The sequence below is a fragment of the Conger conger genome, chromosome 19 (genome assembly GCF_963514075.1).
Source record: "Conger conger chromosome 19, fConCon1.1, whole genome shotgun sequence".
In the NCBI taxonomy this organism is placed as follows: Eukaryota; Metazoa; Chordata; class Actinopteri; order Anguilliformes; family Congridae; genus Conger; species Conger conger.
Window position 1 is genome coordinate 5,631,230 of NC_083778.1, and position 24,480 is coordinate 5,655,709.

General features: G+C 53.0%; 1 protein-coding gene across 3 annotated transcripts; it reads left to right on the forward strand.

The window, feature by feature from the left end:
* The first annotated feature begins 337 nt into the window (after positions 1-337).
* On the forward strand, positions 338-24,118 carry mov10l1 (Mov10 like RNA helicase 1). 3 transcript variants are annotated; one of them, XM_061229712.1, is made up of 26 exons: positions 338-453; positions 1,539-1,641; positions 2,147-2,334; positions 3,100-3,259; positions 3,944-4,056; positions 5,325-5,512; positions 6,172-6,309; positions 6,907-7,284; positions 7,706-7,903; positions 8,578-8,692; positions 9,109-9,286; positions 10,499-10,569; positions 11,486-11,577; positions 12,204-12,262; positions 12,362-12,459; positions 13,138-13,228; positions 13,608-13,789; positions 14,145-14,291; positions 14,901-15,022; positions 16,467-16,566; positions 18,864-19,010; positions 20,058-20,231; positions 21,255-21,404; positions 21,730-21,837; positions 22,363-22,503; positions 23,787-24,118. In XM_061229712.1, exons 1-26 carry the CDS (start codon positions 451-453, stop codon positions 23,985-23,987), a joined length of 3,645 nt encoding a protein of 1,214 aa, XP_061085696.1. In that variant the 5' UTR covers positions 338-450; the 3' UTR covers positions 23,988-24,118. The 3 variants fall into 3 exon arrangements, with proteins under 3 accessions (XP_061085696.1, XP_061085697.1, XP_061085698.1); XM_061229713.1 differs by lacking the exon at positions 338-453 and adding an exon at positions 460-730 and having other exon boundaries at positions 12,362-12,460; positions 13,136-13,228; XM_061229714.1 differs by lacking the exon at positions 338-453 and adding an exon at positions 809-922 and having other exon boundaries at positions 12,362-12,460; positions 13,136-13,228.
* Positions 24,119-24,480: the final 362 nt, after the last annotated feature.

Consider the following 24,480-nt stretch of genomic DNA (forward strand, 5'->3'; position numbering starts at 1 on the left):
CGCGCTTTTTGTCACAAAGTCGCTTCAAAGAGTAGCCTGCATTGTGTTGCAACACCTCACATCATGCCAAGTTCTCAACTGCTTTCACAAGCTTTCCTGCAGTCACAAACGGAGCTCAAGCAGAAAAGACAGTTCAGGACTGCATCAATGCCACACTGCATTTAATGGTGGCGTCCTAATTTCTGTGCGGGTGTTTTTGTGTGTGAGTCAGAAGGAATTCGTCTTCCTGGAAGACTAAAGGGATGTAATAACTGTGGTAACTTTTCTCTCTTTTTTTTCTACCGGGGTGGCTACGAATGGCATGCCGGATAGCCTACAACTTTGTACCTTAGAGAGCGTCGCCATCTAGCGTTTCAGACGAGGACGAGGACGCAATTAATGACCGTTTCACCTTGCCAGGATGCATGGTCACGTGACAATACTTAAATTGCAGTTTTTCCTCTTGGCAATATGGTAAACGTCTGCATTGTTTGAGCTCGTTAGAACCCCTCGCAAGTTGTTTGACTGCATTCCGATTGTTTTACATTTGATTCAACCAAATTATAAATCGAGTTTACGATTATTTTGAAAATATTTCAGAATTGAGGCATTTTAACAGCGATCAAACTTTCTTTTCACGTGCTGATGCTGACTGTTGTAGAACTATATGGCCTAAACCAGCGAATCACTTGCAGTTGTTTGTCGAAAGGTAGAAAAGATTGCGAGACCGTTTGATAGCTGTCAGAACAAGGTAACGGCTTGCAGTGTCTTAAATTGTATTTGTTTTGCAGCTAGAACGCCGTGAAGCACTTTTGATAGAATATCGATTGCAAGCTAATTTGTCTAACTAGGCTAGCTAGCGAGCATATTGCCGTGTGGCAGTCGCTGACGCGCACGGCTCGCGTGCAGCTTAACATTGTTGGTGACCTCCATCAAATATCGGGTTCGTCCATGTGTCCTGCAATATAGAGCAAACGAATATCTAAAGTATCGTAAATATTTCAAGAACTGTTCGGCCACACTTCCTGGAGTAAATATATAACGATCAGGAATCTGGTTTGGTTATTCAAATAGCTAGCTAACTTGGTTGTCTACAATTTCATGGGGCCAGATTAATACAAATTCCCAAAGGAGACCAGCACGTGTCTCCGTACAATTTATTAACGCGTGGAATGCATAATAATGATATCCATTTCTATGAAGTCTGCTCTAGTTGTAACTTGGTTGTCTTGGTATGGTAGTTACCGAGTTGGCCTGTCTAAGTTACCTTGTGTACGAGGTATATGTGCATGGCCTTACAACCAATCCTATATAAATTGTTCCTTATCTGGCGTGTTTGTTGTTTGTTGTATAACATTTTTTGTTAATCACTTTGGATAAAAGCGTCTGCTACATTAAATGTAACGCAAGGTAGGCACAAGTGGGCCGCCTGCTTAGCTGGCTGCCAGTTAACCTGTGTACGTGTGTTGTGAAATATGAACGGCATGCGATCCAACTGATTTACAACCATCTCTACGAACGGTGCTGGACAATGTCCGTGCTTCTATCTTCGCCTGCAGTATATTGTCGGCATGGAAACGGCGGTGAAATGGCTCGTGGGCAAGCTGATGTCGCCGTTGTGGAGGAGGGCAGAAGACGACGATGTTGGGTTTTATATGACTGGTAAGTCCACCAGTAGCGCACTCCAATGGTTCCATATCTCTTCCTGATTTCGGTTTTACGGTGTTAGTCGCAGCTTTCCTGTAGAGCTGCTGTGGAACTACAATGTTTTGTCCATTGTATAATGTTGTGCCCTTGGTCAGTGGGTCAACACACAAAGTTGTATATGACTTGTTCACATGTAGGTACGACCACAGTAAAATTGGGTGTTAAGCTGTCAATTTGTGAGCTTCACAACTATATGCTAGCTTGTTTAGGCTGATGCGATTGGGCTAATGAAATAATTAAGAGCATGAATTTCATGAACATGACACTTCTGTTATCACCACACCTGTGAAAGAGCCGCACGGTTTGAGAAGCGGTGCTTTTAACGCAATGTTGACCGAGCTAGATGACGGCAGTGTCTGGAGTAGGTGTGCGCAGGAGGAAGTCTGCCGGCGGTTGCGTCCCGACAGTTGGGTCCTGGCGGTTTGGGTCCCGTTTGAGCCCCGGTCCTCTCGTTCGGCAGACACGGAGGAGATCCGGCGGGTGCCTGGCGGGGTGGTGACACGTCTGTGCCAGGACTACGGGCTCATCGACGACGCCGTCTACTTCACCGCCCAGGAAGTGATGGGTGGGGTCCCCCTGCGCGTGGGCGACGGGGTCACCTCCATCGCCGTGCGGGGGGGCCCCCATGGGGGCTGGAGAGCGCTCAGGGTGCGTATCGTGGGGTGTCGGCCCGTGCCCCCCAATTCTCACACGGCACACATGCCAACCAGACTGGGGTCAAAGGCATAATCGGTTTGCATTCCAAAGTATTGGAACCGATGAGATGCCAACCCCGCCTTCTGATCCTCTTGTTTAGCTCAATTGCACCAGGCGAGATCAGCCAAGCAGAGAGTAGTGTTTGATTCCAGATCAGTTATGAATTTGACCCAGGTCTGCTGCTAACCTATGCACATGGGGCGGCCTGTAGTGTAGTGGTTAAGGTAAGGTAAGGTTAAGGTAAGGTAAGGTAAGGTTAAGGTAAATGACTGGGTCACGCAAGGTCGGTGGTTCCAATCCCAGTGTAGCCACAATAAGATCCGCACAGCCGTTGGGCCCTTGAGCAAGGCCCTTAACCCTGCATTGCTCCAGGGGAGGATTGTCTCCTGCTTAGTCTAATCAACTGTACGTCGCTCTGGATAAGAGCGTCTGCCAAATGCCAATAATGTAATGTGATGTAACATGCATTTTCTCTGATATTTCTGTGTGTTATATTGACAAATTAATACCGTCTCTTTCTCGATGTCTATCTCTGTTTCCGTATTTCCCAAATCTGAACTGAACCAGACCGAATGAAATGAAGTAGAAAGAGCTATTCCGGGTTGTTTACTTGCTATGTGAAATGCCCAACAGGCGGTCCAGGGTTGGGGTACAGTGCTTGGTAAAGAAAGCTTCACCCATGTCGTAGCCCCTGTGATTCATCCTCCTGTCCTGCAGGTGGAGCTGTTGACCGACTCCTGGGAGGAAGGCGGGGGAACGTCCTTGGAGTCGGAGATGAGTCGCCTCCGGCCGCTCACCGGCACGGTGACGTCGTGCGACCGGGACGGAGGCTTCATCAACCAGACCACCTTCTTTCCTCGGCGGGCCCTGTGCGACGGTATGTGTGACCCAACGCAGGCCCAGTGTGGTGGTATGTGTGACCCAACGCAGGCCCAGTGTGGTGGTATGTGTGACCCAACGCAGGCCCAGTGTGGTGGTATGTGTGACCCAACGCAGGCCCAGTGTAGTGGTATGTATGACCCAACGCAGGCCCAGTGTAGTGGTATGTGTGACCCAACGCAGGCCCAGTGTGGTGGTATGTGTGACCCAACGCAGGCCCAGTGTGGTGGTATGTGTGACCCAACGCAGGCCCAGTGTGGTGGTATGTATGACCCAACGCAGGCCCAGTGTAGTGGTATGTGTGACCCAACGCAGGCCCAGTGTGGTGGTATGTGTGACCCAACGCAGGCCCAGTGTGGTGGTATGTGTGACCCAACGCAGGCCCAGTGTAGTGGTATGTGTGACCCAACGCAGGCCCAGTGTAGTGGTATGTGTGACCCAACGCAGGCCCAGTGTAGTGGTATGTGTGACCCAACGCAGGCCCAGTGTAGTGGTATGTGTGACCCAACGCAGGTGTGAACGATAACGGTCACAAACGATTAAATATTGAAGTGAGTTGGTCTGTGAAATGTCGTCTGAAAACTACCGTATAATGTTGAAGTTCTTTCTTGTCGGAAGCGTTTGGTGTAGGACTTGGCGCAGCGAGAACTGCTCTGTGTTAAGAAGAGGCGTCTCTGTGCAGGTTACGAGCCCATGAAGGGGGACTGGGTCCAGGCACAGTACTTTATCAGCGCCACCGAGTGGAGCAGCCAGGCCCACTCTGTCTCTCCGCTCCGGTACCGTCGCATGGACAACGTGAGCACCCCAATACGGCCTTTACCCCTTAACTACAGCACCCCAATACTGCCTACACCCCTTAACGACAGCACCCCAATACTGCCTACAGCACCCAATACTGCCTTTACCCCTTAACTACAGTACCCCAATACTGCCTTTACCCCCTTAACTACAGCACCCCAATACTGCCTTTACCCCCTTAACTACAGCACCCCAATACGGCCTTTACCCCTTAACTACAGCACCCCAATACTGCCTACACCCCTTAACGACAGCACCCCAATACTGCCTACACCCCTTAACTACAGCACCCCAATACTGCCTTTACCCCTTAACTACAGCACCCCAATACTGCCTTTACCCCCTTAACTACAGCACCCCAATACTGCCTTTACCCCTTAACTACAGCACCCCAATACTGCCTTTACCCCTTAACTACAGCACCCCAATACTGCCTTTACCCCCTTAACTACAGCACCCCAATACTGCCTTTACCCCCTTAACTACAGCACCCCAATACTGCCTTTACCCCTTAACTACAGCACCCCAATACTGCCTTTACCCCTTAACTACAGCACCCCAATACTGCCTTTACCCCTTAACTACAGCACCCCAATACTGCCTTTACCCCTTAACTACAGCACCCCAATACTGCCTTTACCCCCTTAACTACAGCACCCCAATACTGCCTTTACCCCTTAACTACAGCACCCCAATACTGCCTTTACCCCTTAACTACAGCACCCCAATACTGCCTTTACCCCTAAACTACAGCACCCCAATACTGCCTTTACCCCTAAACTACAGCACCCCAATACTGCCTTTACCCCCTTAACTACAGTACCCCAATACTGCCTTTACCCCTTAACTACAGCACCCCAATACTGCCTTTACCCCTTAACTACAGCGCCCCAATACTGCCTTTACCCCTTAACTACAGCACCCCAATACTGCCTTTACCCCTTAACTACAGCACCCCAATACTGCCTTTACCCCTTAACTACAGTGCCCCAATACTGCCTTTACCCCTGAACTACAGCACCCCAATACTGCCTTTACCCCCTTAACTACAGTACCCCAATACTGCCTTTACCCCTTAACTACAGCACCGCAACACTGCCTACACCCCACTGTGTGTGCTCTCTGTCCGAGGTGTGTGTGTGCGCTCTCTGTCCGAGGCGTGTGTGTGTGCTCTCTGTCTGAGGCGTGTATGTGTGCTCTCTGTCCCAGGCATGTGTGTGTGTGTGCTCTCTGTCTGAGGCGTGTGTGTGTGCTCTCTGTCCCAGGCGTGTGTGTCCAGTGTGCTGGGCCGCAGTGGCGTGGTGGAGGACAGCGTGTTCTTCAGCCTGGACTCTGTGCTCCTGCCCGGTCAGTACCGGCCCTGCCGCGGGGACCGGGTCAACATGGTGGTGCTGGAGAGCAGCCAGTCCTTCTACTGCTGGAGAGCCCTGTGCATGGCCCCCACCCAGCCCAGGTAACGCCCCTACCCCCCACCCAGCGCAGCCCAGGTAACGCCCCTACCCCCCACCCAGCGCAGCCCAGGTAACGCCCCTACCCCCCACCCAGCCCAGCCCAGGTAACGCCCCTACCCCCACCCAGCGCAGCCCAGGTAACGCCCCTACCCCCCACCCAGCCCAGCCCAGGTAACGCACCTACCCCCCACCCAGCCCAGCCCAGGTAACGCCCCTACCCCCCACCCAGCGCAGCCCAGGTAACGCCCCTACCCCCCACCCAGCCCAGCCCAGGTAACGCCCCTACCCCCCACCCAGCCCAGCCCAGGTAACGCCCCTACCCCCCGCCCAGCCCAGGTAACGCCCCTACCCCCCACCCAGCGCAGCCCAGGTAACACCCCTACCCCCCACCCAGCGCAGCCCAGGTAACGCCCCTACCCCCCACCCAGCCCAGCCCAGGTAACGCCCCTACCCCCCGCCCAGCCCAGGTAACGCCCCTACCCCCCACCCAGCGCAGCCCAGGTAACACCCCTACCCCCCACCCAGCCCAGCCCAGGTAACGCCCCTACCCCCCGCCCAGCCCAGGTAACGCCCCTACCCCCCACCCAGCGCAGCCCAGGTAACACCCCTACCCCCCACCCAGCCCAGCCCAGCCCAGCCCAGGTAATGCTCTCTCCTGCAGTGTCAGCGAGGCCAGGCCGGGGCTGGATGGGGAGATGGAGGCGCTGCAGGAGAACAGAGGAGGCCTGCTGGTCAGCCAGGACACGCATTTCAGCATGCTGATGCTGGGGGAGTGCCGGGAGCTGGTGGTCTGGATAGAGTGAGCTCTGCACTCACACACACACACGTACACACACGTACACACACCCCCGCACGCACTCACACACACACACGTACACACACATGTACACACACACCCCCGCACGCGCGCACACACATACACACACATGTACACACACACCCCCGCACGCACGCACACACACACACGCTGACACGCACATGCACATGCACATGCACACACACACACACACACACACACACCCGCACGCCTTATGTCATCGTAAGTGCAATTATTTATTAAAAAACGGTTTTTAACGGTAAGACGAGGGATATCGGAAGGCGGGGGGAAATCAGGAGTGAGGACCTAAGGTATAGTTTGAAACACACACACACACCCACTCACTGCTAGGCATACAAACACACACAAGCACTTTAAAATATGAAGAACATACATTTGTATATGTAGAAGGAGGTAGAAAAATAAGCGCATTGTCAAGCTAGCGCATTGTCAAGCTAGCGGTTACACTTAGCAGCTGCTAGCGTACCAGTGTGTACAGACTGACAGTAGACCCCCCCTCCACAGCTAGTGCACCAGTGTGTACAGACTGACTGACTGCCCCCTCTGTGGCTCACACAGGAACCACGGCTCCGAGGTGCAGACGCTGAAGCGTTGCGAGTTGGCCGGCTGGGACTCGGAGGGCCAGTTCAGCCTGCGGCCCCTGGCCCGCCTCGCCCCGCCCGACGCCCTCCCCAAGGCGGGGCCGTGGCGGCAGACCCCGGGGCCCGCCACCATCACCCAGATCCTGTGGGAGGGGGTCACTCGGTCCCCCCAGTGCCGCGGGCCGTACGGGGGGCTCACGGGCCTCTCCGCCCCGACCCCCGAAGGGCCCGACGGGGCGGGGGACGGGGGAGGCGCCGCGTGGCCCCCTGGGAAGGACCCCGTGAGGGCGGAGGACAGAAACGCAGACATCGCTCCGGGAGCGAAGCTGTCCGTCACCGTCAGCTGCAGGGCCAAGTGAGTGTCACTCCCCCCCCGTCGCCGTTAGCGACGTCCCACGCACTGTGAACCCCGAACACGCCTAAAACGGCCTCGATACAGACTGACATTACATTGAGTGAGAGAGAGAGTGAGTGAGAGAGAGAGTGAGAGAGAGAGAGAGAGAGAGAGTGAGAGTGAGAGAGTGAGAGAGAGAGAGAGAGAGTGAGAGAGAGAGAGAGTGAGAGAGTGAGAGAGAGTGAGAGTGAGAGAGAGAGAGTGAGAGAGAGTGAGAGAGTGAGAGAGTGAGAGAGAGTGAGAGAGAGTGAGAGAGAGTGAGAGAGAGTGAGAGAGAGTGAGAGAGAGAGAGAGAGCGTGAGAGAGAGAGCGTGAGAGAGAGAGCGAGACATGCAGAGAGAGAGACAGACAGACTAAGATGGCCGTCCTTCCCGCCTCTCAGGACCCTGGGCCGCTGCACCGAGATGCTGCTGCTGCACTTCCCCCTGTTCACCATCGGGCGGCGCCTGGAGCTGTCGGCGAGCAGCGCTGAGGAGCGCCTCCTGCTGCCCAGCGCCCCCTACAGCCCGTCAGCCGCCCCGCCCAGACCCCCGCCCTCCCAGCAGGTGGTCACCGTGCTGCCCACCGCCCCGCCCACACGGTACCCCCCTCCCCAAAACACACATCAAACCACCCCACCATTCACACCATCCCTGCTCAGAACTGGTCTTACCTGGTCGAGTAACGCTGGTCGGTGGCCAAACTGGTGGACCGACTGACTATCGTCTGGTTAACCGGTGAAAACCGCTAGAAGTGTCAAATGAAACCAGCCTGAACCTGGTGAAGCCGGTTTTAAGGTATAGTAGGTAAGATTTCCGTATTAAAACATTGTCACAAGACCGTTTTAAATCCCTTCCTATCATTGAAAAAGGTTCACTGACGTGTTGACTCACCCTCTGCCTGTGTTTATAGTCTTTAAATTCGGGTTTCAAAATATGCAGTTGACGGGCCGGCACTCTACCAAAACATCGTGAGGCTGTACAATAGTTCAAGGTCTCATTGGTTGAAAATTGGTTCGAAGTGCCTCAGCCAATGACGTTGCGACGCCTGCTCGTTCACAGAGAAGCGGGTGGGATAAACCATGTTGTGGTTTGTGCGTTTTTGTGAGAAATGCATCAGAGCCAGAATGGCCACCCCTTGTTTGTGAGCAATGCATCAGAGCCAGAATGGCGACCCCTGGTTTGTGAGAGGAGTATCTGTTCCAGCGGCAGTGCCTTTCTGTGCTGTGCTGGGGTAACCCCGCTCTGTGCTGAGCTGGCTGCTGTGTGTCTGCAGGCTGCTGAGGCGCCACCTGCCCAGTTTTTTGGGGAGCTACCCCGTGCCCCAGGCCCTGTGGGACTGTGTGGAGCAGCAGAGCGACGTGCTGGTGGCCCAGCCCAAACTGGCAGAGGTGACGGACCGTCTGTCCTTCTCTCTCCCCTCTCTTCCCCTCTCCTTCTCTCTCCCCTCTCTTCCCCTCTCTTCCCCTCTCTTCCCCTCTCTTCCCCTCTCCTCCCCTCTCCTTCTCTCTCCCCTCTCTTCCCCTCTCCTTCTCTCTCCCCTCTCTTCCTCTCTTCCCCTCTCCTCCTCTCTCCTCTCTCCTCTCTCCTTCTCTCCTCTCTTTCCCTCTCCTCTCTCCCCTCTTTTCCCCCCTCCTTCTCTCTCCCCTCTCTCATCCCCCTTTCCCACCCGGTTCAGTGGCACACCTTTCCTTTCATCTGTACCGTCTCACCCTGACAGCCCGACATTCTGTGGGCTGTTAGTTGTCGTGTTGCTGAAACTCCCGGTGTGTCTCCGCTCCCCCCCCCCCCCCCCCCCCTCTGGCAGCCCCTGTCCCCCGCCACGGCGCACGGGCGCTTCTCGGCTCTGCTCTGGCTGGAGGAGGTGCAGGCCGCCCGGGAGCTGCGGGAGTTCAGCCTCAGCGGCGCCCTCCTGAGGAAGGGGGCGCACTACCTGCACTTGGAGGTGCCCGGCCTGGCCGAGGGCCGGCCCAGCGTCTTCATCGGTGAGAGCGCCCGCCGGAGACCCGTCCCTGCGCTCGCGCGCTTCTCCAGTCGCGTTTACAGTGATGCGGGAGAAACTCGGGTGATGGCAACGGCGGCCATTTTGTGCCAGAACGCTCCCCACACACCAGCTGAGATGGAGATGGAGATGATGCGTTTTACATTTTTACTTCATTACACCTACTTATTCATGCGATTATCTAATCGGCCAATTGTGTGGCAGCAGTGCAATGCATGCAATCATGTAGATATGCATCAGGGGCTTCAGTTAATGTTCACGTCATCTGTCAAAAATCTAAATCCAGTGAGCTGTGGTTCTGTAGACAGAAACACCTTGTTAATGAGGCTTCAGAGGACAGTAGCCAGACTGGTAAGCAAATAACCACACATTACAACAGTGGTATGCAGGAGAGCATCTCTGAGCACACAACGCATCATAACTCTCGAGTGGATAGGCTACAGTGGTTGAAGTCTATAAAAAGAAGTCTAATAAATACCTAATGAAGTGCTCACTGCAGTGTGGCACTTTTATAGCGATGTGGGAGAAACTTGCCTCAGCCGCCATCCATGTGTTGCACCCACCTGATGATGATGCACCCACCTGCTGATGCGACGGCGGCCATTTTGTGCCAGAACGCTCACCACACACCGGCTGAGGTAGAGAACTATGTTTTTGCCAATTTAATCAGGGGATAATTAGGCGGCAGGTTGAAAGAGCCAGGGTAGGAATTTACCCTGGATACTGGGGTACCCCCTAGACCAGGGGTGTACAACTCTGCTCCTGGAGGGCCGGTCTGTGTTTTTGTTCCAACCAATAGCCTTGTTTTTAATTTGCTGACAGTTCTATAAATGACCCTGGTTCCAGCCTGTACTTGAGCACAGTAAAATCATCAGGATACACTTGCAGCCAGCAGCTGTAGCCGGTGCACATACACACATCAGAAAAGTTATGATTGAGTCAATTAAATAATTGAGACCAGAAGTTGGGACAAAATCCTGAAACAGGTCGGCGCTTGTTGTGCACCCCTGCCCTAAACACAGAGAGCGGCCAATCAAACTCGCCCGTGCTTCAGATGGAGCCAATGACATTGGCCGAGGCTCACGTTGACTGCTCACCTGACCAATGAGACTCCAGAAGTACCACAACCCCACAGCTCTCGTCTTTCTCATGGACACCAGGCGTTGGTTGATTTCTGGGTGTGTTCGCTCTGTAGGTGATCGAGTCACTCTGAAGAAGCCACTCAGCGGAGGGCTGATGATGGAGTACATCAGCTATGTGATGGAGGTACTGATGAATACTGCTTTTGTGATTGAGATCCTGGAGAACGTTAGTTATATTATTGAGATACTGGAGAACGTTGGTTATATTATTGAGATAATGGAGAACGTTAGTTATATTATTGAGATAATGGAGAACGTTAGTTATATTATTGAGATAATGGAGAACGTTAGTTATATTATTGAGATAATGGAGAACGTTAGTTATATTATTGAGATAATGGAGAACGTTGGTTGTATTGTTGAGATACTGGAGAACGTTAGTTATATTGAGGTACTGGAGAACGCTAGTTATATTATTGAGATACTGGAGAACGTTAGTTATATTATTGAGATACTGGAGAACGTTAGTTATATTATTGAGATACTGGAGAACGCTAGTTATATTATTGAGATAATGGAGAACGTTAGTTATATTATTGAGATAATGGAGAACGTTGGTTGTATTGTTGAGATACTGGAGAACGCTAGTTATATTATTGAGATAATGGAGAACGTTAGTTATATTATTGAGATAATGGAGAACGTTGGTTGTATTGTTGAGATACTGGAGAACGCTAGTTATATTATTGAGATAATGGAGAACGTTAGTTATATTATTGAGATACTGGAGAACGTTAGTTATATTGAGGTACTGGAGAACGCTAGTTATATTATTGAGATACTGGAGAACGTGAGTTATATTATTGAGATACTGGAGAACGTTAGTTATATTGAGGTACTGGAGAACGCTAGTTATATTATTGAGATACTGGAGAACGTTAGTTATATTATTGAAATACTGTAGAACGCTAGTTATATTATTGAGATACTGGAGAACGTTAGTTATATTATTGAGATACTGGAGAACGTTAGTTATATTATTGATACTGAGGCGTGTTCCCGGCGGCCATCTTGATCCCATTTTTTTTAAACGACCGCAGATCAACGACGAGGACCTGAGCCTGCGTGTGAACGCAGACCTGCAGCACAGCTACCTGGGGGAGCCCCTGGACGTGGAGTTCACCTTCAACAGGTGACACGAGCACACGCTTCCTTTCGGTCCCCACCGGCTATTCCTCAGTCCTTCCCCCTCCTCCTGTCACAGTCAGGTCAAATCCACTCCCCGCCCTTCAGAAATGCCCCTCGAAAGATCTGTTTCATTCGTCATATCGCAGTAGCGAGCCCTGCTCTAACTTCCGTCTCATGGACTCTTTAACACCAGCCACCAGCCCAGTGCTGCTCTGCTTTATCTGTGGCTGGTAAGTGTGTGTGCTACCAGCTGGCAGGTAGCCACCCAACACTTGGAGATCCTGTTCTATTAAATGTCTAGTCTGGTTAAAAACGATGGTCTTCACTCCTGGTCCTAGAGAGCCGCAGGGTGTGCTGGTTTGTGTTGTTCCTCAACACTTAATTGATCAATGAAAGAAGTTCATTAATAAGTTAACTCGCCTCACCTGCTTCCTTGCGTCTGAATTGGTGAAAACAAGAACCAGCCCCACGCCCTGCAGCGCTCCAGCACCAGGAGTGAGGAGGACCCCTGGGTTAAACGGTGAATTGGCTTGCTGAGTTTTGGGGGAACAGCAGCCACTTTGGTCGGTGAAGGAGAAGGTGTACGCGCAGAGAATGTTCCGGTAACTGGTGGTGTTGCGTTGCGGCCAGGTTGACCATGCGCCGGTGTCACTGCGCTTTGGAGCAGACCAGGCATTTCGGGGAGAACGGTGAGCTTCTCCCCCCCCCCCCCCCCCCCTCCTTATCCGTATCCTCTTCCCCCTCCACCGTCAGTGAGTTCACTGTTCAAAACCCCTCGCTCCACACAGTGCTGTTCCCCAGCAAGGTTACCCTCCAGGACCCTGTCTGGAATGGAGAGTGGCTTTCCGGGGACCAGGAGGAGGACCAGGTCCCGGAGGAGGAGGAGGTGAGAGATTGAACGTTCAGGGCTGGGGACACTCCCAGCTGACCACACGCACCCGATCACAACAGCCCACCCTCCCCATCTCGGGGCTGCCCGACCCTGTTCCAAATCTAGCGGTCCTGTGCGTTTGTCCTCCCACCTGAACGAGGTGCTCCTCATTCCACAGCAAGCCGCTAATTGGTAGTCGGGTGTTGCCAAATCAGGGTTGGAGTGAAAACCTATTGGAGTGTAGCTCTCCAGGAACAGGGTTGAGCAGCCCTGCTCTAGCTGTTGAGTGAGGTGTGCTTTGTCAGGGTTTGGAGTGTAAACCTACAGGACGGTAGATCTCCAGGAACAGGGTCGTCTGCTCAGTACCAGGACTGTGGGAAACCTGTCAGAGGAGATCTGATCTGGGATCAGTTCCCCCTGTCCATACCATGACCCCTGTCCATATGAGCTAAAAGCTGAATGTGAGCCCAGATCGGGGCCCGTATTGGAAAAGCCTCTCAGAAATTGCTGATCACTGGTCAGCTGATATTGAATGAAGCGCATGCTGGAGCTTCTTCGAGTATTAACACCGTCTGAACCGCTGTGGTGTTACAGATTTTGACGACACGTTTTGACCCAGTGTTGTTCCTCTGCTTCTCTCCGAGACCTGGGTCGCCTGAGGGCGTAACCCGCTCATTTCTCATTCTGTTCCAGGAGGAAGGCCGCTCCTCCCTGACGACACGGGGCCCGAACATACTGAGCATGTGCGTGGACATGGTTTCCGTGGCGACTCAGACCAACCCAGGTGATTGGCTGTTGGGCGGGGTTGTCGACTTTTGGTATTTCCCTAATGGTTGTGCCACATGAACAGTCCACACTATTTAGAATGGTATCTGATGTTTGCACGGAGTTGCATTGCCTGGTGTCGGGGGAAAGAGCTCATATCCCAGGCTGCCATAAAACATTGTTAGCCGTTTACATTTGCATAACATGTCAGTCTCTTACTGATACTTATTATTATTATAATAGAACTTTGATGTGATATCCCATCCCTTGACTGTCTGCCAAGCTTTTCCCGTTCACACTTCGGTTTGAAACACTTTCGACGTCTCGACAAACACGGACAGGAGTGCAGAGAGTCGACTCTCACCCATAGTTACCGCTTGTCGTCACGCGCCCCCCAGATGTGGCTGTCCCGCAACGGCCAATCCCGAAGCCGGGCCAGTTCTTCCTCCCCGCTCTGAACCCCGCCCAGCGGGAGGCGGTGCGGCGCATCCTGGCGGGCGAGGCCCGGCCCACCCCCTACGTCCTGTTCGGACCCCCCGGAACCGGCAAGACCATCACCCTCATCGAGACCATCCTGCAGGTCTGGGCCCCGACACGGCCTGCTGTCCAGTTTATCGGAATAATAATAGTAATAATCATAATAATTGGGTGCAGTCCGTGACGTGGTTAAAGTGTCGCTTTGAATTTGAGGGTGTTTATATCCGAATCGTGTCCCTTTATAAAGATCGTCCCTCTGTTTTATGGGACCAGAAGTAATTGGACGGTTCTCTGATCAGTCGGGTGTTTTCTGTTGCCTCCTTGACGACAGAAAAAAAGCTCTTCCTCTTCCTCTCTCCACCCCCCTGCTCCCTCTCTCCCCCCCTCTCCCCCTCTCTTTCCCCTGCTCTCCCCCTTGCTCTCTCTCTCTCCCCCCTGCGCTCTCTCCCTCTCTCCAGGTGTACCACCGGGTCCCCAGTAGCAGGCTGCTGGTGTGCACTCCCTCCAACAGCGCGGCCGACCTCATCTGCCTGCGTCTGCACCACAGCGGCTTCCTGAGAGACGCCAGTCTGGTGCGCGTCAACGCCACCTGCAGGCAGGAGGAGGTACTGCGTGGGCCATCAAACTGGGTGACCTGGTGTGCAGGCAGCCTGTAGCCTAGGGGCTAAGGGACATGACTGGGACAGCCTGTAGCCTAGTGGCTAAGGTACATGACTGGGGCAGCCTGTAGCCTAGTGGCTAAGGTACATGACTGGGGCAGCCTGTAGCCTAGTGGCTAAGGGACATGACTGGGACAGCCTGTAGCCTAGTGGCTAAGGTACATGACTGGGGCAGCCTGTAGCCTAGTGGCTAAGGTACATGACTGGGGCAGCCTGTAGCCTAGTGGCTAAGGTACATGACTGGGGCAGCCTGTAGCCTAGTGGCTAAGGTACATGACTGGGACCCGGAAGGTTGGTGGTTGAAGCCCTGGTGTAGCCATAAGAAGATCCGCACAGCTGTTGAGCCCTTGAGCAAGGCCCTTAACCCCACCTTGCTCCAGGGGGGATTGTCCCCTGCTTAGTCGAATCAACTTTAAGTCACTTCATATCTAATGCCGGTTGTTAAAATGCAGTGTTTTATAGAGCTGTGCACAGGTGCCTGTGTGTTTTATCATGATGTGCTAATGCACCTCCTCTTCTGCATTACTCTGCACCTCCTCTCCCCTGCTCCCCCAGTCGGTGCAGGAGGTGCTGCGGCAGTACTGCCGGGCGGGGGAGGACCTCCGGCACGCCTCCTTCCACCGCATCGTGGTCAGCACCTGCTCCAGCGCCGGCATGTTCTACCAGATCGGCCTGCGGTGAGCGGGGCCGACACCCCACCGCCTCGTTCAACAGTCACTCACACCCCACCGCTCGTTCAACAGAGTCACTCTCACCCCACCGCCTCGTTCAACAGAGTCACTCACCCCACCGCCTCGTTCAACAGAGTCACTCACACCCCACCGCCTCGTTCAACAGAGTCACTCTCACCCCACCGCTCGTTCAACAGAGTCACTCTCACCCCACCGCTCGTTCAACAGAGTCACTCTCACCCCACCGCCTCGTTCAACAGAGTCACTCTCACCCCACCGCCTCGTTCAACAGAGTCACTCTCACCCCACCGCTCGTTCAACAGAGTCACTCTCACCCCACCTCTCGTTCAACAGAGTCACTCACACCCCACCTCTCGTTCAACAGAGTCACTCACCCCACCGCCTCGTTCAACAGAGTCACTCTCACCCCACCGCTCGTTCAACAGAGTCACTCTCACCCCACCGCTCGTTCAACAGAGTCACTCTCACACTCACACCCCACTGCTCGTTCAACAGAGTCACACTCACAACCCACCGCCTCTTACAGAGTCACACTCACAACCCACCGCCTCTTACAGAGTCACACTCACAACCCACCGCCTCTTACAGAGTCACTCTCACCCCACCGCCTCGTTCAACAGAGTCACACTCACAACCCACCGCCTCTTACAGAGTCACACTCACAACCCACCGCCTCTAACACAGTCATTCTCACAACCCACCGCCTCTAACACAGTCATTCTCACAACCCACCGCCTCGTTTAACAGAGTCACTCTCACAACGCTCTCATTTTGCAGTAGGAGATTAGAAGGGTGTCATTTCCTAGTATAGATTAGAACAGTGGTTCCGTCCTGGGGGCCCCGTGTATGCTGGTTATTGTTCCAACCGTAATTGCAATCCCTGAATTTTTACAAGCTAAGTTTTAAAAATGTTTAGAGCCATTATTTACCCTCTTAAGCCACGTCAGAAAAAGCTATGCATGCCGTGAAGAATTGCTTCAAGAGAGAAAGTCATTGTTTGCAATGTTTAGAAAAGTTAACAGCTTTGAAGAATTTGGGATTGTGGTTAAAAAAGAAAAAAAGGCCAGCATGCCCAGGGGGCCCAGGACAGTTGGGTTAGGGCATAGTGTTCAGATCTGAGAGAGGTTTATTAGTATAAATAACAGTATTTAACCTTCATTTGACATGGTAAAGTGGTCGAGGAACTAATTAGCATTTGCAGCACTGGCCTGACCTTGTCACAGCGACTTGTTACTCCTGTTGTGTCAAGTTTTTGTCATTCTCTCCCTCTCCCTCTCCTCTCTCTTTCTCTCTCTCTCTCTCTCTCTCTCTCTCTCTCTCTCTCTCTCTCTCTCTCTCTCTCTCTCTCTCTCTCTCTCTCTCTCTCTCTCTCTCTCTCTCTCTCCCCCTCTCTCTCTCTCTCTCTCCCCCTCTCTCTCTCCCCCTCTAGTGTTGGGCATTTCACTCATGTGTTTATAGATGAGGCTGGCCAGGCCACTGAGCCTGAGGCCATGATTCCCCTGGGACTGCTGTCTGAGAGAGACGGCCAGGTACGACACACGCACACACACACACACTCTCTCACACACACACACACACACACACATAGTGGTGTGAAAGTGTTTGCCCCCTTATTATTATTATTATTATTTTTTTTTTTTGCATGTTTGTCACACTTAAATGTTTCAGATCATCAAACAAATTTTAATATTAGTCAAAGACAACACAAGTAAACACAAAATGCAGTTTTTAAATGAAGGTTTTTATTATTAAGGGAGAAAAAAAAATCCAAACCTACATGGCCCTGTGTGAAAAAGTGATTGCCCCCCCTGTTAAAACATAACTGTGGTTTCTGAAACCTGAGTTCAATTTCTCTAGCCACACCCAGGCCTGATTACTGCCATACCTGTTCTCAATCAAGAAATCACTTAAATAGGACCTGCCTGACAAAGTGAAGTAGACCAAATGATCCTCAAAAGCTAGACATCATGCCGAGATCTAAAGAAATTCAGGAACAAATGAGAAAGAAAGTCATTGAGATCTATCAGTCTGGAAAAGGTTATAAAGCCATTTCTAAAGCTTTGGGACTCACAGTGAGAGCCATTATCCACAAATGGCGAAAACATGGAACAGTGGTGAACCTTCCCAGGAGTGGCCGGCCGACCAAAATTACCCCAAGAGGGCAGCGATGACTCATCCAAGAGGTCACAAAAGACCCCACAACAACATCCAAAGAACTGCAGGCCTCACTTGCCTCAGTTAAGGTCAGTGTTCATGACTCTACCATAAGAAAGAGACTGGGCAAAAATGGCCTGCATGGCAGAGTTCCAAGACGAAAACCACTGCTGAGCAAAAAGAACATTAAGGCTCGTCTCAATTTTGCCAGAAAACATCTTGATGATCCCCAAGACTTTTGGGAAAATACTCTGTGGTCTGACGAGACAAAAGTTGAACTTTTTGGAAGGTGTGTGTCCCATTACGTCTGGCATAAAAGTAACACCGCATTTCAGAAAAAACATCATACCAACAGTAAAATATGGTGGTGGTAGTGTGATGGTCTGGGGCTGTTTTGCTGCTTCAGGACCTGGAAGACTTGCTGTGATAAATGGAACCATGAATTCTGCTGTCTACCAAAAAATCTGTTTGTGACCTCAAGCTGAAACGAACTTGGGTTCTGCAGCAGGACAATGATCCAAAACACACCAGCAAGTCCACCTCTGAATGGCTGAAGAAAAACAAAATGAAGACTTTGGAGTGGCCTAGTCAAAGTCCTGACCTGAATCCTATTGAGATGCTGTGGCACGACCTTAAAAACGCGGTTCATGCTCGAAAACCCTCCAATGTCGCTGAATTACAACAATTCTGCAAAGATGAGTGGGCCAAAATTCCTCCACAGCGCTGTAAGAGACTCATTGCAAGTTATTGCAAACGCTTGATTGCAGTTGTTGCTGCTAAGGGTGGCCCAACCAGTTATTAGGTTTAGGGGCAATCACTTTTTCACACAGGGCCATGTAGGTTTGGATTTTTTTTCTCCCTTAATAATAAAAACCTTCATTTAAAAACTGCATTTTGTGTTTACTTGTGTTGTCTTTGACTAATATTTAAATTTGTTTGATCTGAAACATTTAAGTGTGACAAACATGCAAAAAATAAGAAATCAGGAAGGGGCAAACACTTTTTCACACCACTGTACACACACACACACACACACACACACACACACCACATACACATACACATACACACAGACACACACACACAGACATACACATACACAGACACACACATACACAGACACACACACACACAGACACACGCACACAGACAAACGCACATACACACACATACACACACACTCACACACACATGCACATACACACACACAGACACACACACACATGCACACACATGCATGCACACGCACACGCGCACACACACATACACACATACACACACTCACACAGACACACACTCACACAGACACACACACATGCATGCACACGCACACACATGCATGCACACACACACACATACGCACACACACACACACACACACACACACACACACACATATACATGCACACACACATATACATGCACACACACATGCACACACACATACACATACACATACACTCACACACACGCATACATATACATATACACACCATGCATCACACACACACACACGCGCGCACACACACACACACACACACACGCACCATGCACAACACACATGCAGACATATACACACACATGTGCACACACAAAAAGACACGCACACGCCGCAATATGATTTAAATAACAGCGGGCCAATAATAAGTGCACCCCCGCCCCCATCTCCCAGATGGTTCTGGCCGGAGACCCCCAGCAGCTGGGCCCGGTGGTGAAGTCCCGGCTGGCCTCGGCGTTCGGACTGGGAGTGTCCCTGATCGAGAGGCTGATGGCCACGGCCCTATACTCAGCGGGAGAGAGCGGCTACAACCCCCTGCTGGTGAGTCACGGTAACTGCAGTGTAGTGACTTTCATCCACAATTGCAGTACATTACATTACATTATTGGCATTTGGCTGGCGCTCTTATCCAGAGCGACGTACAGTTGATTAGACTAAGCAGGAGACAATCCTCCCCTGGAGCAATGCAGGGTTAAGGGCCTTGCTCAAGGGCCCAATGGCTGTGCGGATCTTATTGTGGCTACACCGGGATTAGAACCCGTTGATCCTTGCATGTCCGGCCTGTAGTGTAGTGGTTATGGTGCATGACTGGGACCCACAAGGTCAGCGGTTCGATCCCAATAATGTAAGGTAATGTAATGGAATGTAATGTAATGTGTCCCAGTCGTTTACCTAAACCACTACGCTACAGGCCACCCTACACATCACCCCTTTTTTTTTGTATATAGTACATTAATGGTTGAAAGGATCTGTCTGGCATAATTTTAACACACCCGATGAAAAGACTGTTTCTGTATGACATTCGCCTCCTGTATTTAGCCCTTAATTGAAATTGTGCGCTAAAATTATTAAAGGTACAATAGGTCAGGTTTTTGTGTTAAAACATTGTTACAAGACCTTTGTAAATTCTTTCCTATCATTGAAAAAGACTCACTGACATGTTGACTCACCCTCTACCTGTGTTTATAGTCCTTAAATTCAGGGTTCAAAGTATACAGTTGATGGGCCGTCACTCTGTTCCAAAACATTGTATAGCTGTACAATAATTAAAGCTCATTGGTTGAAAATTGGTTCTAATTGCCACAGCCAATGGCGTTTTGACCCCAGCGCGTTCACAGAGAAGGGGGAGGGATAAACAATGTTGTGGTTTGTTGCTGCTCTTCCTCTCTCGACCGTTAGAAGTCCGAAATTACCAATTGCACCTTTTAGTGCAGAAGGACCCTACCTAAAAATGTAGCCAGTGTAGTCCTGTCCAAATTGACTTCTAAATTATTGGATGCGGGCTGTTTTCTGGCGCTCCTGTGAGGATGGCGCGGTTTGCTGGGCGCGTTGATCCGGAGCATTGGGGGCGGGATGTGTGGGGTGCAGGTGACGAAGCTGGTGTGGAACTACCGCTCCCACGAGGCCCTGCTGGCGCTGCCGTCGCGGCTGTTCTACCGCGGGGAGCTGTGTGCGCGGGCCCCGCGCCGCGTGGTGGAGGCGCTCTGTCACTGGAGACGCCTGCCCGCCCGCGGCTTCCCCCTGCTGTTCCACGGGCTGCGGGTGAGTCCTTACCCTGCCCTTACCCTGCCCTTACCCTGCTCTTACCCTGCCCTAACCCCGCCTTTACCCTGCCCTTACCCTGCCCTTACCCCGCCCTTACCCCGCCCCCGCCCTTACCCCGCCCTTACCCTGCCTTTACCCTGCCCCGCCTTTACCCCACCCTTACCCCGCCCTTACCCCACCTATTACCCTGTCCTTACCCTGCCCTTACCCTGCCTTTACCCTGCCTTTACCCTGTCCTTACCCTGCCCTTACCCTGCCCCGCCTTTACCCCCCCTTACCCCACCCTTACCCCACCTATTACCCTGTCCTTACCCTGCCCTTACCCTGCCCTAACCCTGCCCTTACCCCACCCTTACCCCGCCCCGCCCCGCCCTTACCCTGCCCTAACCCTGCCCTAACCCTGCCCTAACCCTGCCCTTACCCTGCCCTTACCCTGCCCTTACCCCGCCCTTACCCTGCCCTAACCCTGCCCTAACCCTGCCCTAACCCTGCCCTAACCCTGCCCTTACCCTGCCCTTACCCTGCCCTTACCCTGCCCTTACCCTGCCCTTACCCTGTCCTTACCCTGCCTTTACCCTGCCCTTACCCTGCCCTTACCCTGCCCTTACCCTGCCCTAACCCTGCCCTTACCCTGCCCTTACCCTGCCCCGCCTTTACCCCACCCTTACCCCACCTATTACCCTGCCCTTACCCTGCCCTTACCCTGCCCTTACCCTGCCCTTACCCTGCCCTTACCCTGCCCTTACCCTGCCCTTACCCCGCCCCCGCCTTTACCCTGCCCCCGCCCTTACCCCGCCCTTGCCTTTACCCCGCCTTTACCCCGCCCCCGCCCTTACCCCGCCCTTGCCTTTACCCCGCCCCCGCCCTTTCCCTGCCTGACCCCGCCCTCTCCACCACTAACCCCGCCTCAACCCAGCCCACCCCTAACCCTGCCCTTACGCTCCCCTTAGCCTGCCCCCTCGACCACTAACCCTGCCCCTCCCCAATAACTCCCAGTAACCCCGCCCCCCTCTCTCCCAGGGCACTGAGATGCGTGAGGCGAGCAACCCCTCCTGGTTTAACCCCGGCGAGGCTGTGCAGGTCATGCTCTACTGCTGCCAGCTCGCCAAGCGCCTTTACAGGCCCATCGCTGCGTCGCAGATAGGAGTGATCGCCCCCTACAGGAAGCAGGTGGGAGTGCGCACTGTTACGCAGCAGGCTGACAGGTTCAATGAAACAAGCCCCGTAGCCACAGGAGGGACACGGAACAGTGCTCTTATGATACCAGTCTTAGTTCTGGTTCCTGCCCTGTCGTTTGTGGTCTTAGCTGATGTATTTAACAACAATTGTACAGCACTTCTTACAGAACTCTCTCTGCTGTTATTGGGGTCTCTCTGCTGTTAGTGGGGTCTCTCTGCTGTTAGTGGGGTCTCTGGCCCCACTGTGCGTGGGGTCTCTGGCCCCGCTGTGAGTGGGGTCTCTGGCCCCGCTGTGAGTGGGGTCTGGGTCTCTGCAGGTGGAGAAGATTCGGGTGCTGCTCAGCAGGGTGGGGCTGACGGAGATCAAGGTGGGCTCAGTGGAGGAGTTCCAGGGGCAGGAGTTTCTGGTCATCATCCTGTCCACGGTACTGACATTCGTCCAACACTGACACCCCCTTCCCCTCTCACTCACTCACTCACTCACTCACTCACATTCACACACACACACACACACACACACACACACACACACACACACACAACCCCAATACTGACCACAGTCCAACACTGACACCCCCTTCCCCTCGCGCACACACACGCACACACACTCACCCCAATACTGACCACAGTCCAACACAGACACGCCCCACCTGCGTGTTGTGCGTCTGTGTGTGCGCGTCTGTGTGTGCATGTGGATTATGTATGGCGGCCTGTAGCATAGTGGTTAAGGTAAATGACTGCGACACGCAAGGTTGGTGGTTCTAATCCCAGTGTAGCCACAATAAGATCCGCACAGCCGTTGGGCCCTTGAGCAAGGCCCTTAACCCTGCATTGCTCCAGGGGAGGATTGTCTCTTGCTTAGTCTAATCAACTGTACGTCACTCTGGATAAGAGCGCCTGCCAAATGCCAATAATGTAACGTAGTGTCTGTGTGCGTGTGTGTGTCTCAGGTGCGGTCCAACGACGTTGCGGTGACCGAGGACGTGCAGTACATCCTGGGCTTCCTGTCCAACCCCAAGCGCTTCAACGTGGCCATCACCCGCCCCAAGGCCCTGCTCATCATCGTGGGCAACCCCCACGTGCTCATCAAGGTGAGACCCCCACGTCCTCATCAAGGTGAGACCCTCACGTCCTCATCAAGGTGAGACCCCCACGTCCTCATCAAGGTGAGACCCCTACGTCCTCATCAAGGCGAGACCCCCCACGTGCTCATCAAGGTGAGACCCCCACGTCCTCATCAAGGTGAGACCCTCACGTCCTCATCAAGGTGAGACCCCCACGTCCTCATCAAGGTGAGACCCCTACGTCCTCATCAAGGCGAGACCCCCCACGTGCTCATCAAGGCGAGACCCCCCACGTCCTCATCAAGGTGAGACCCTCACGTGCTCATGGAGGTGAGACCCTCACGTGCTCATGGAGGTGAGACCCTCACGTGCTCATGGAGGTGAGACCCTCACGTGCTCATGGAGGTGAGACCCCCCACGTGCTCATGGAGGTGAGACCCCCCACGTGCTCATGGAGGTGAGACCCCCCACGTGCTCATGGAGGTGAGACCCCCCACGTGCTCATGGAGGTGAGACCCCCCACGTGCTCATGGAGGTGAGACCCCCCACGTGCTCATGGAGGTGAGACCCCCCACGTGCTCATGGAGGTGAGACCCCCCACGTGCTCATCGAGGTGAGACCCCCACGTGCTCATCGAGGTGAGACCCCCACGGGCTCTTTGAGGTGAGACCCCCCCCCCCCCCCCTGCCCTTTGAGGTGCGCGACAGCACCCTCTTCCTGCCAGCCTGCGCCACTGCGTCAGTCACAGACTGCCGGGCCTGTTTTCCACCATGATGACCATCATTCTGTTTTGGTAGCGTTTTAATGATTTTTGAGTTCAAACTAGCTGGCTAGTCTTTTGAGGTTATTATTCTTAGCACTAAAATAACTTGGTATTGGAGTTCTGGTGGCATACTTCTGGAAAAGCATAGTTTGGTGCTTGATAAAGTGCTGGATTTTAGTTTACCAATATCAACCATGTATGTGTGCGTGCGTTTGCAGGACCCCTGTTTTAATGTGCCCATGCAGGTGCCTGTTGTAAAACGTGTGTCTTCTGCAGGACCCTTGTTTTAATGTGCCCATGCAGGTGCCTGTTTTAAAAAGTGTGTATTCTGCAGGAGCCCTGTTTTAATGTGCCCCTGCAGGTGCCTGTTTTAAAACGTGTGTATTCTGCAGGTGCCTGTTTTAAAACGTGTGTATTCTGCGGGTGCCTGTTTTAAAACGTGTGTATTCTGCAGGTGCCTGTTTTAAAACGTGTGTATTCTGCAGGTGCCTGTTTTAGAACGTGTGTATTCTGCAGGTGCCTGTTTTAAAACGTGTGTATTCCGCAGGACCCCTGCTTCAGCGCCCTGCTGCAGTACTGCTTTGAGAACGGGGCCATCGTGGGCTGCGACCCCCCCTCCTCTCTCCACGCCGCGCCCCCCGCGTCCGGCCCCAAGCATCCCCACGGCAACGCTCTGACCGCGGACGACAGGTCAGAGGGTGTCAAATGCCCGGTGGGACCGAACCCAAAAAACGCGCCCTTCTCTTGAGGTGACAGGGGTTCGCCGTTTACCTTGCCGGTCTCTCTCCACGGACCCCCCTCCTGAACACGGAGACCCCAAATGAGCCCCCCCCCCCCCGCCTGCATCTCCTCCTGCCTCCATTTTGTATTTTGTGTTGAAATAAAAATCGGGATCACGTTGTTTCCAGTCTGTATCCTTCCCCCTCTCACTCTTTTTCTTTTTCTTTCCCCCTCTCTTTCGCTCGTCGGGAACGAGGGGTCTGACGTACGGATTACAGGTCATGAGGGCGATCACACTGGCTGGTCTGTGGGCTCTAATGAGCGGGGAGGAGACGGCCGTTATCTTTGATGTGGGGCTCAGGTGCCTGGGCTGTCCCCTCCACTTGGGGCGACATGGCTCAGGCAGTAAGAGCAGTCGTCTGGCAGTCGGAGGGATGCCGGTTCGATCCCCCCTGTGTCTAAGTGTCCCTGAGCAAGACACCTAACCCCCAAATGCTCCCGACGAGCTGGTCGGGGCCTTG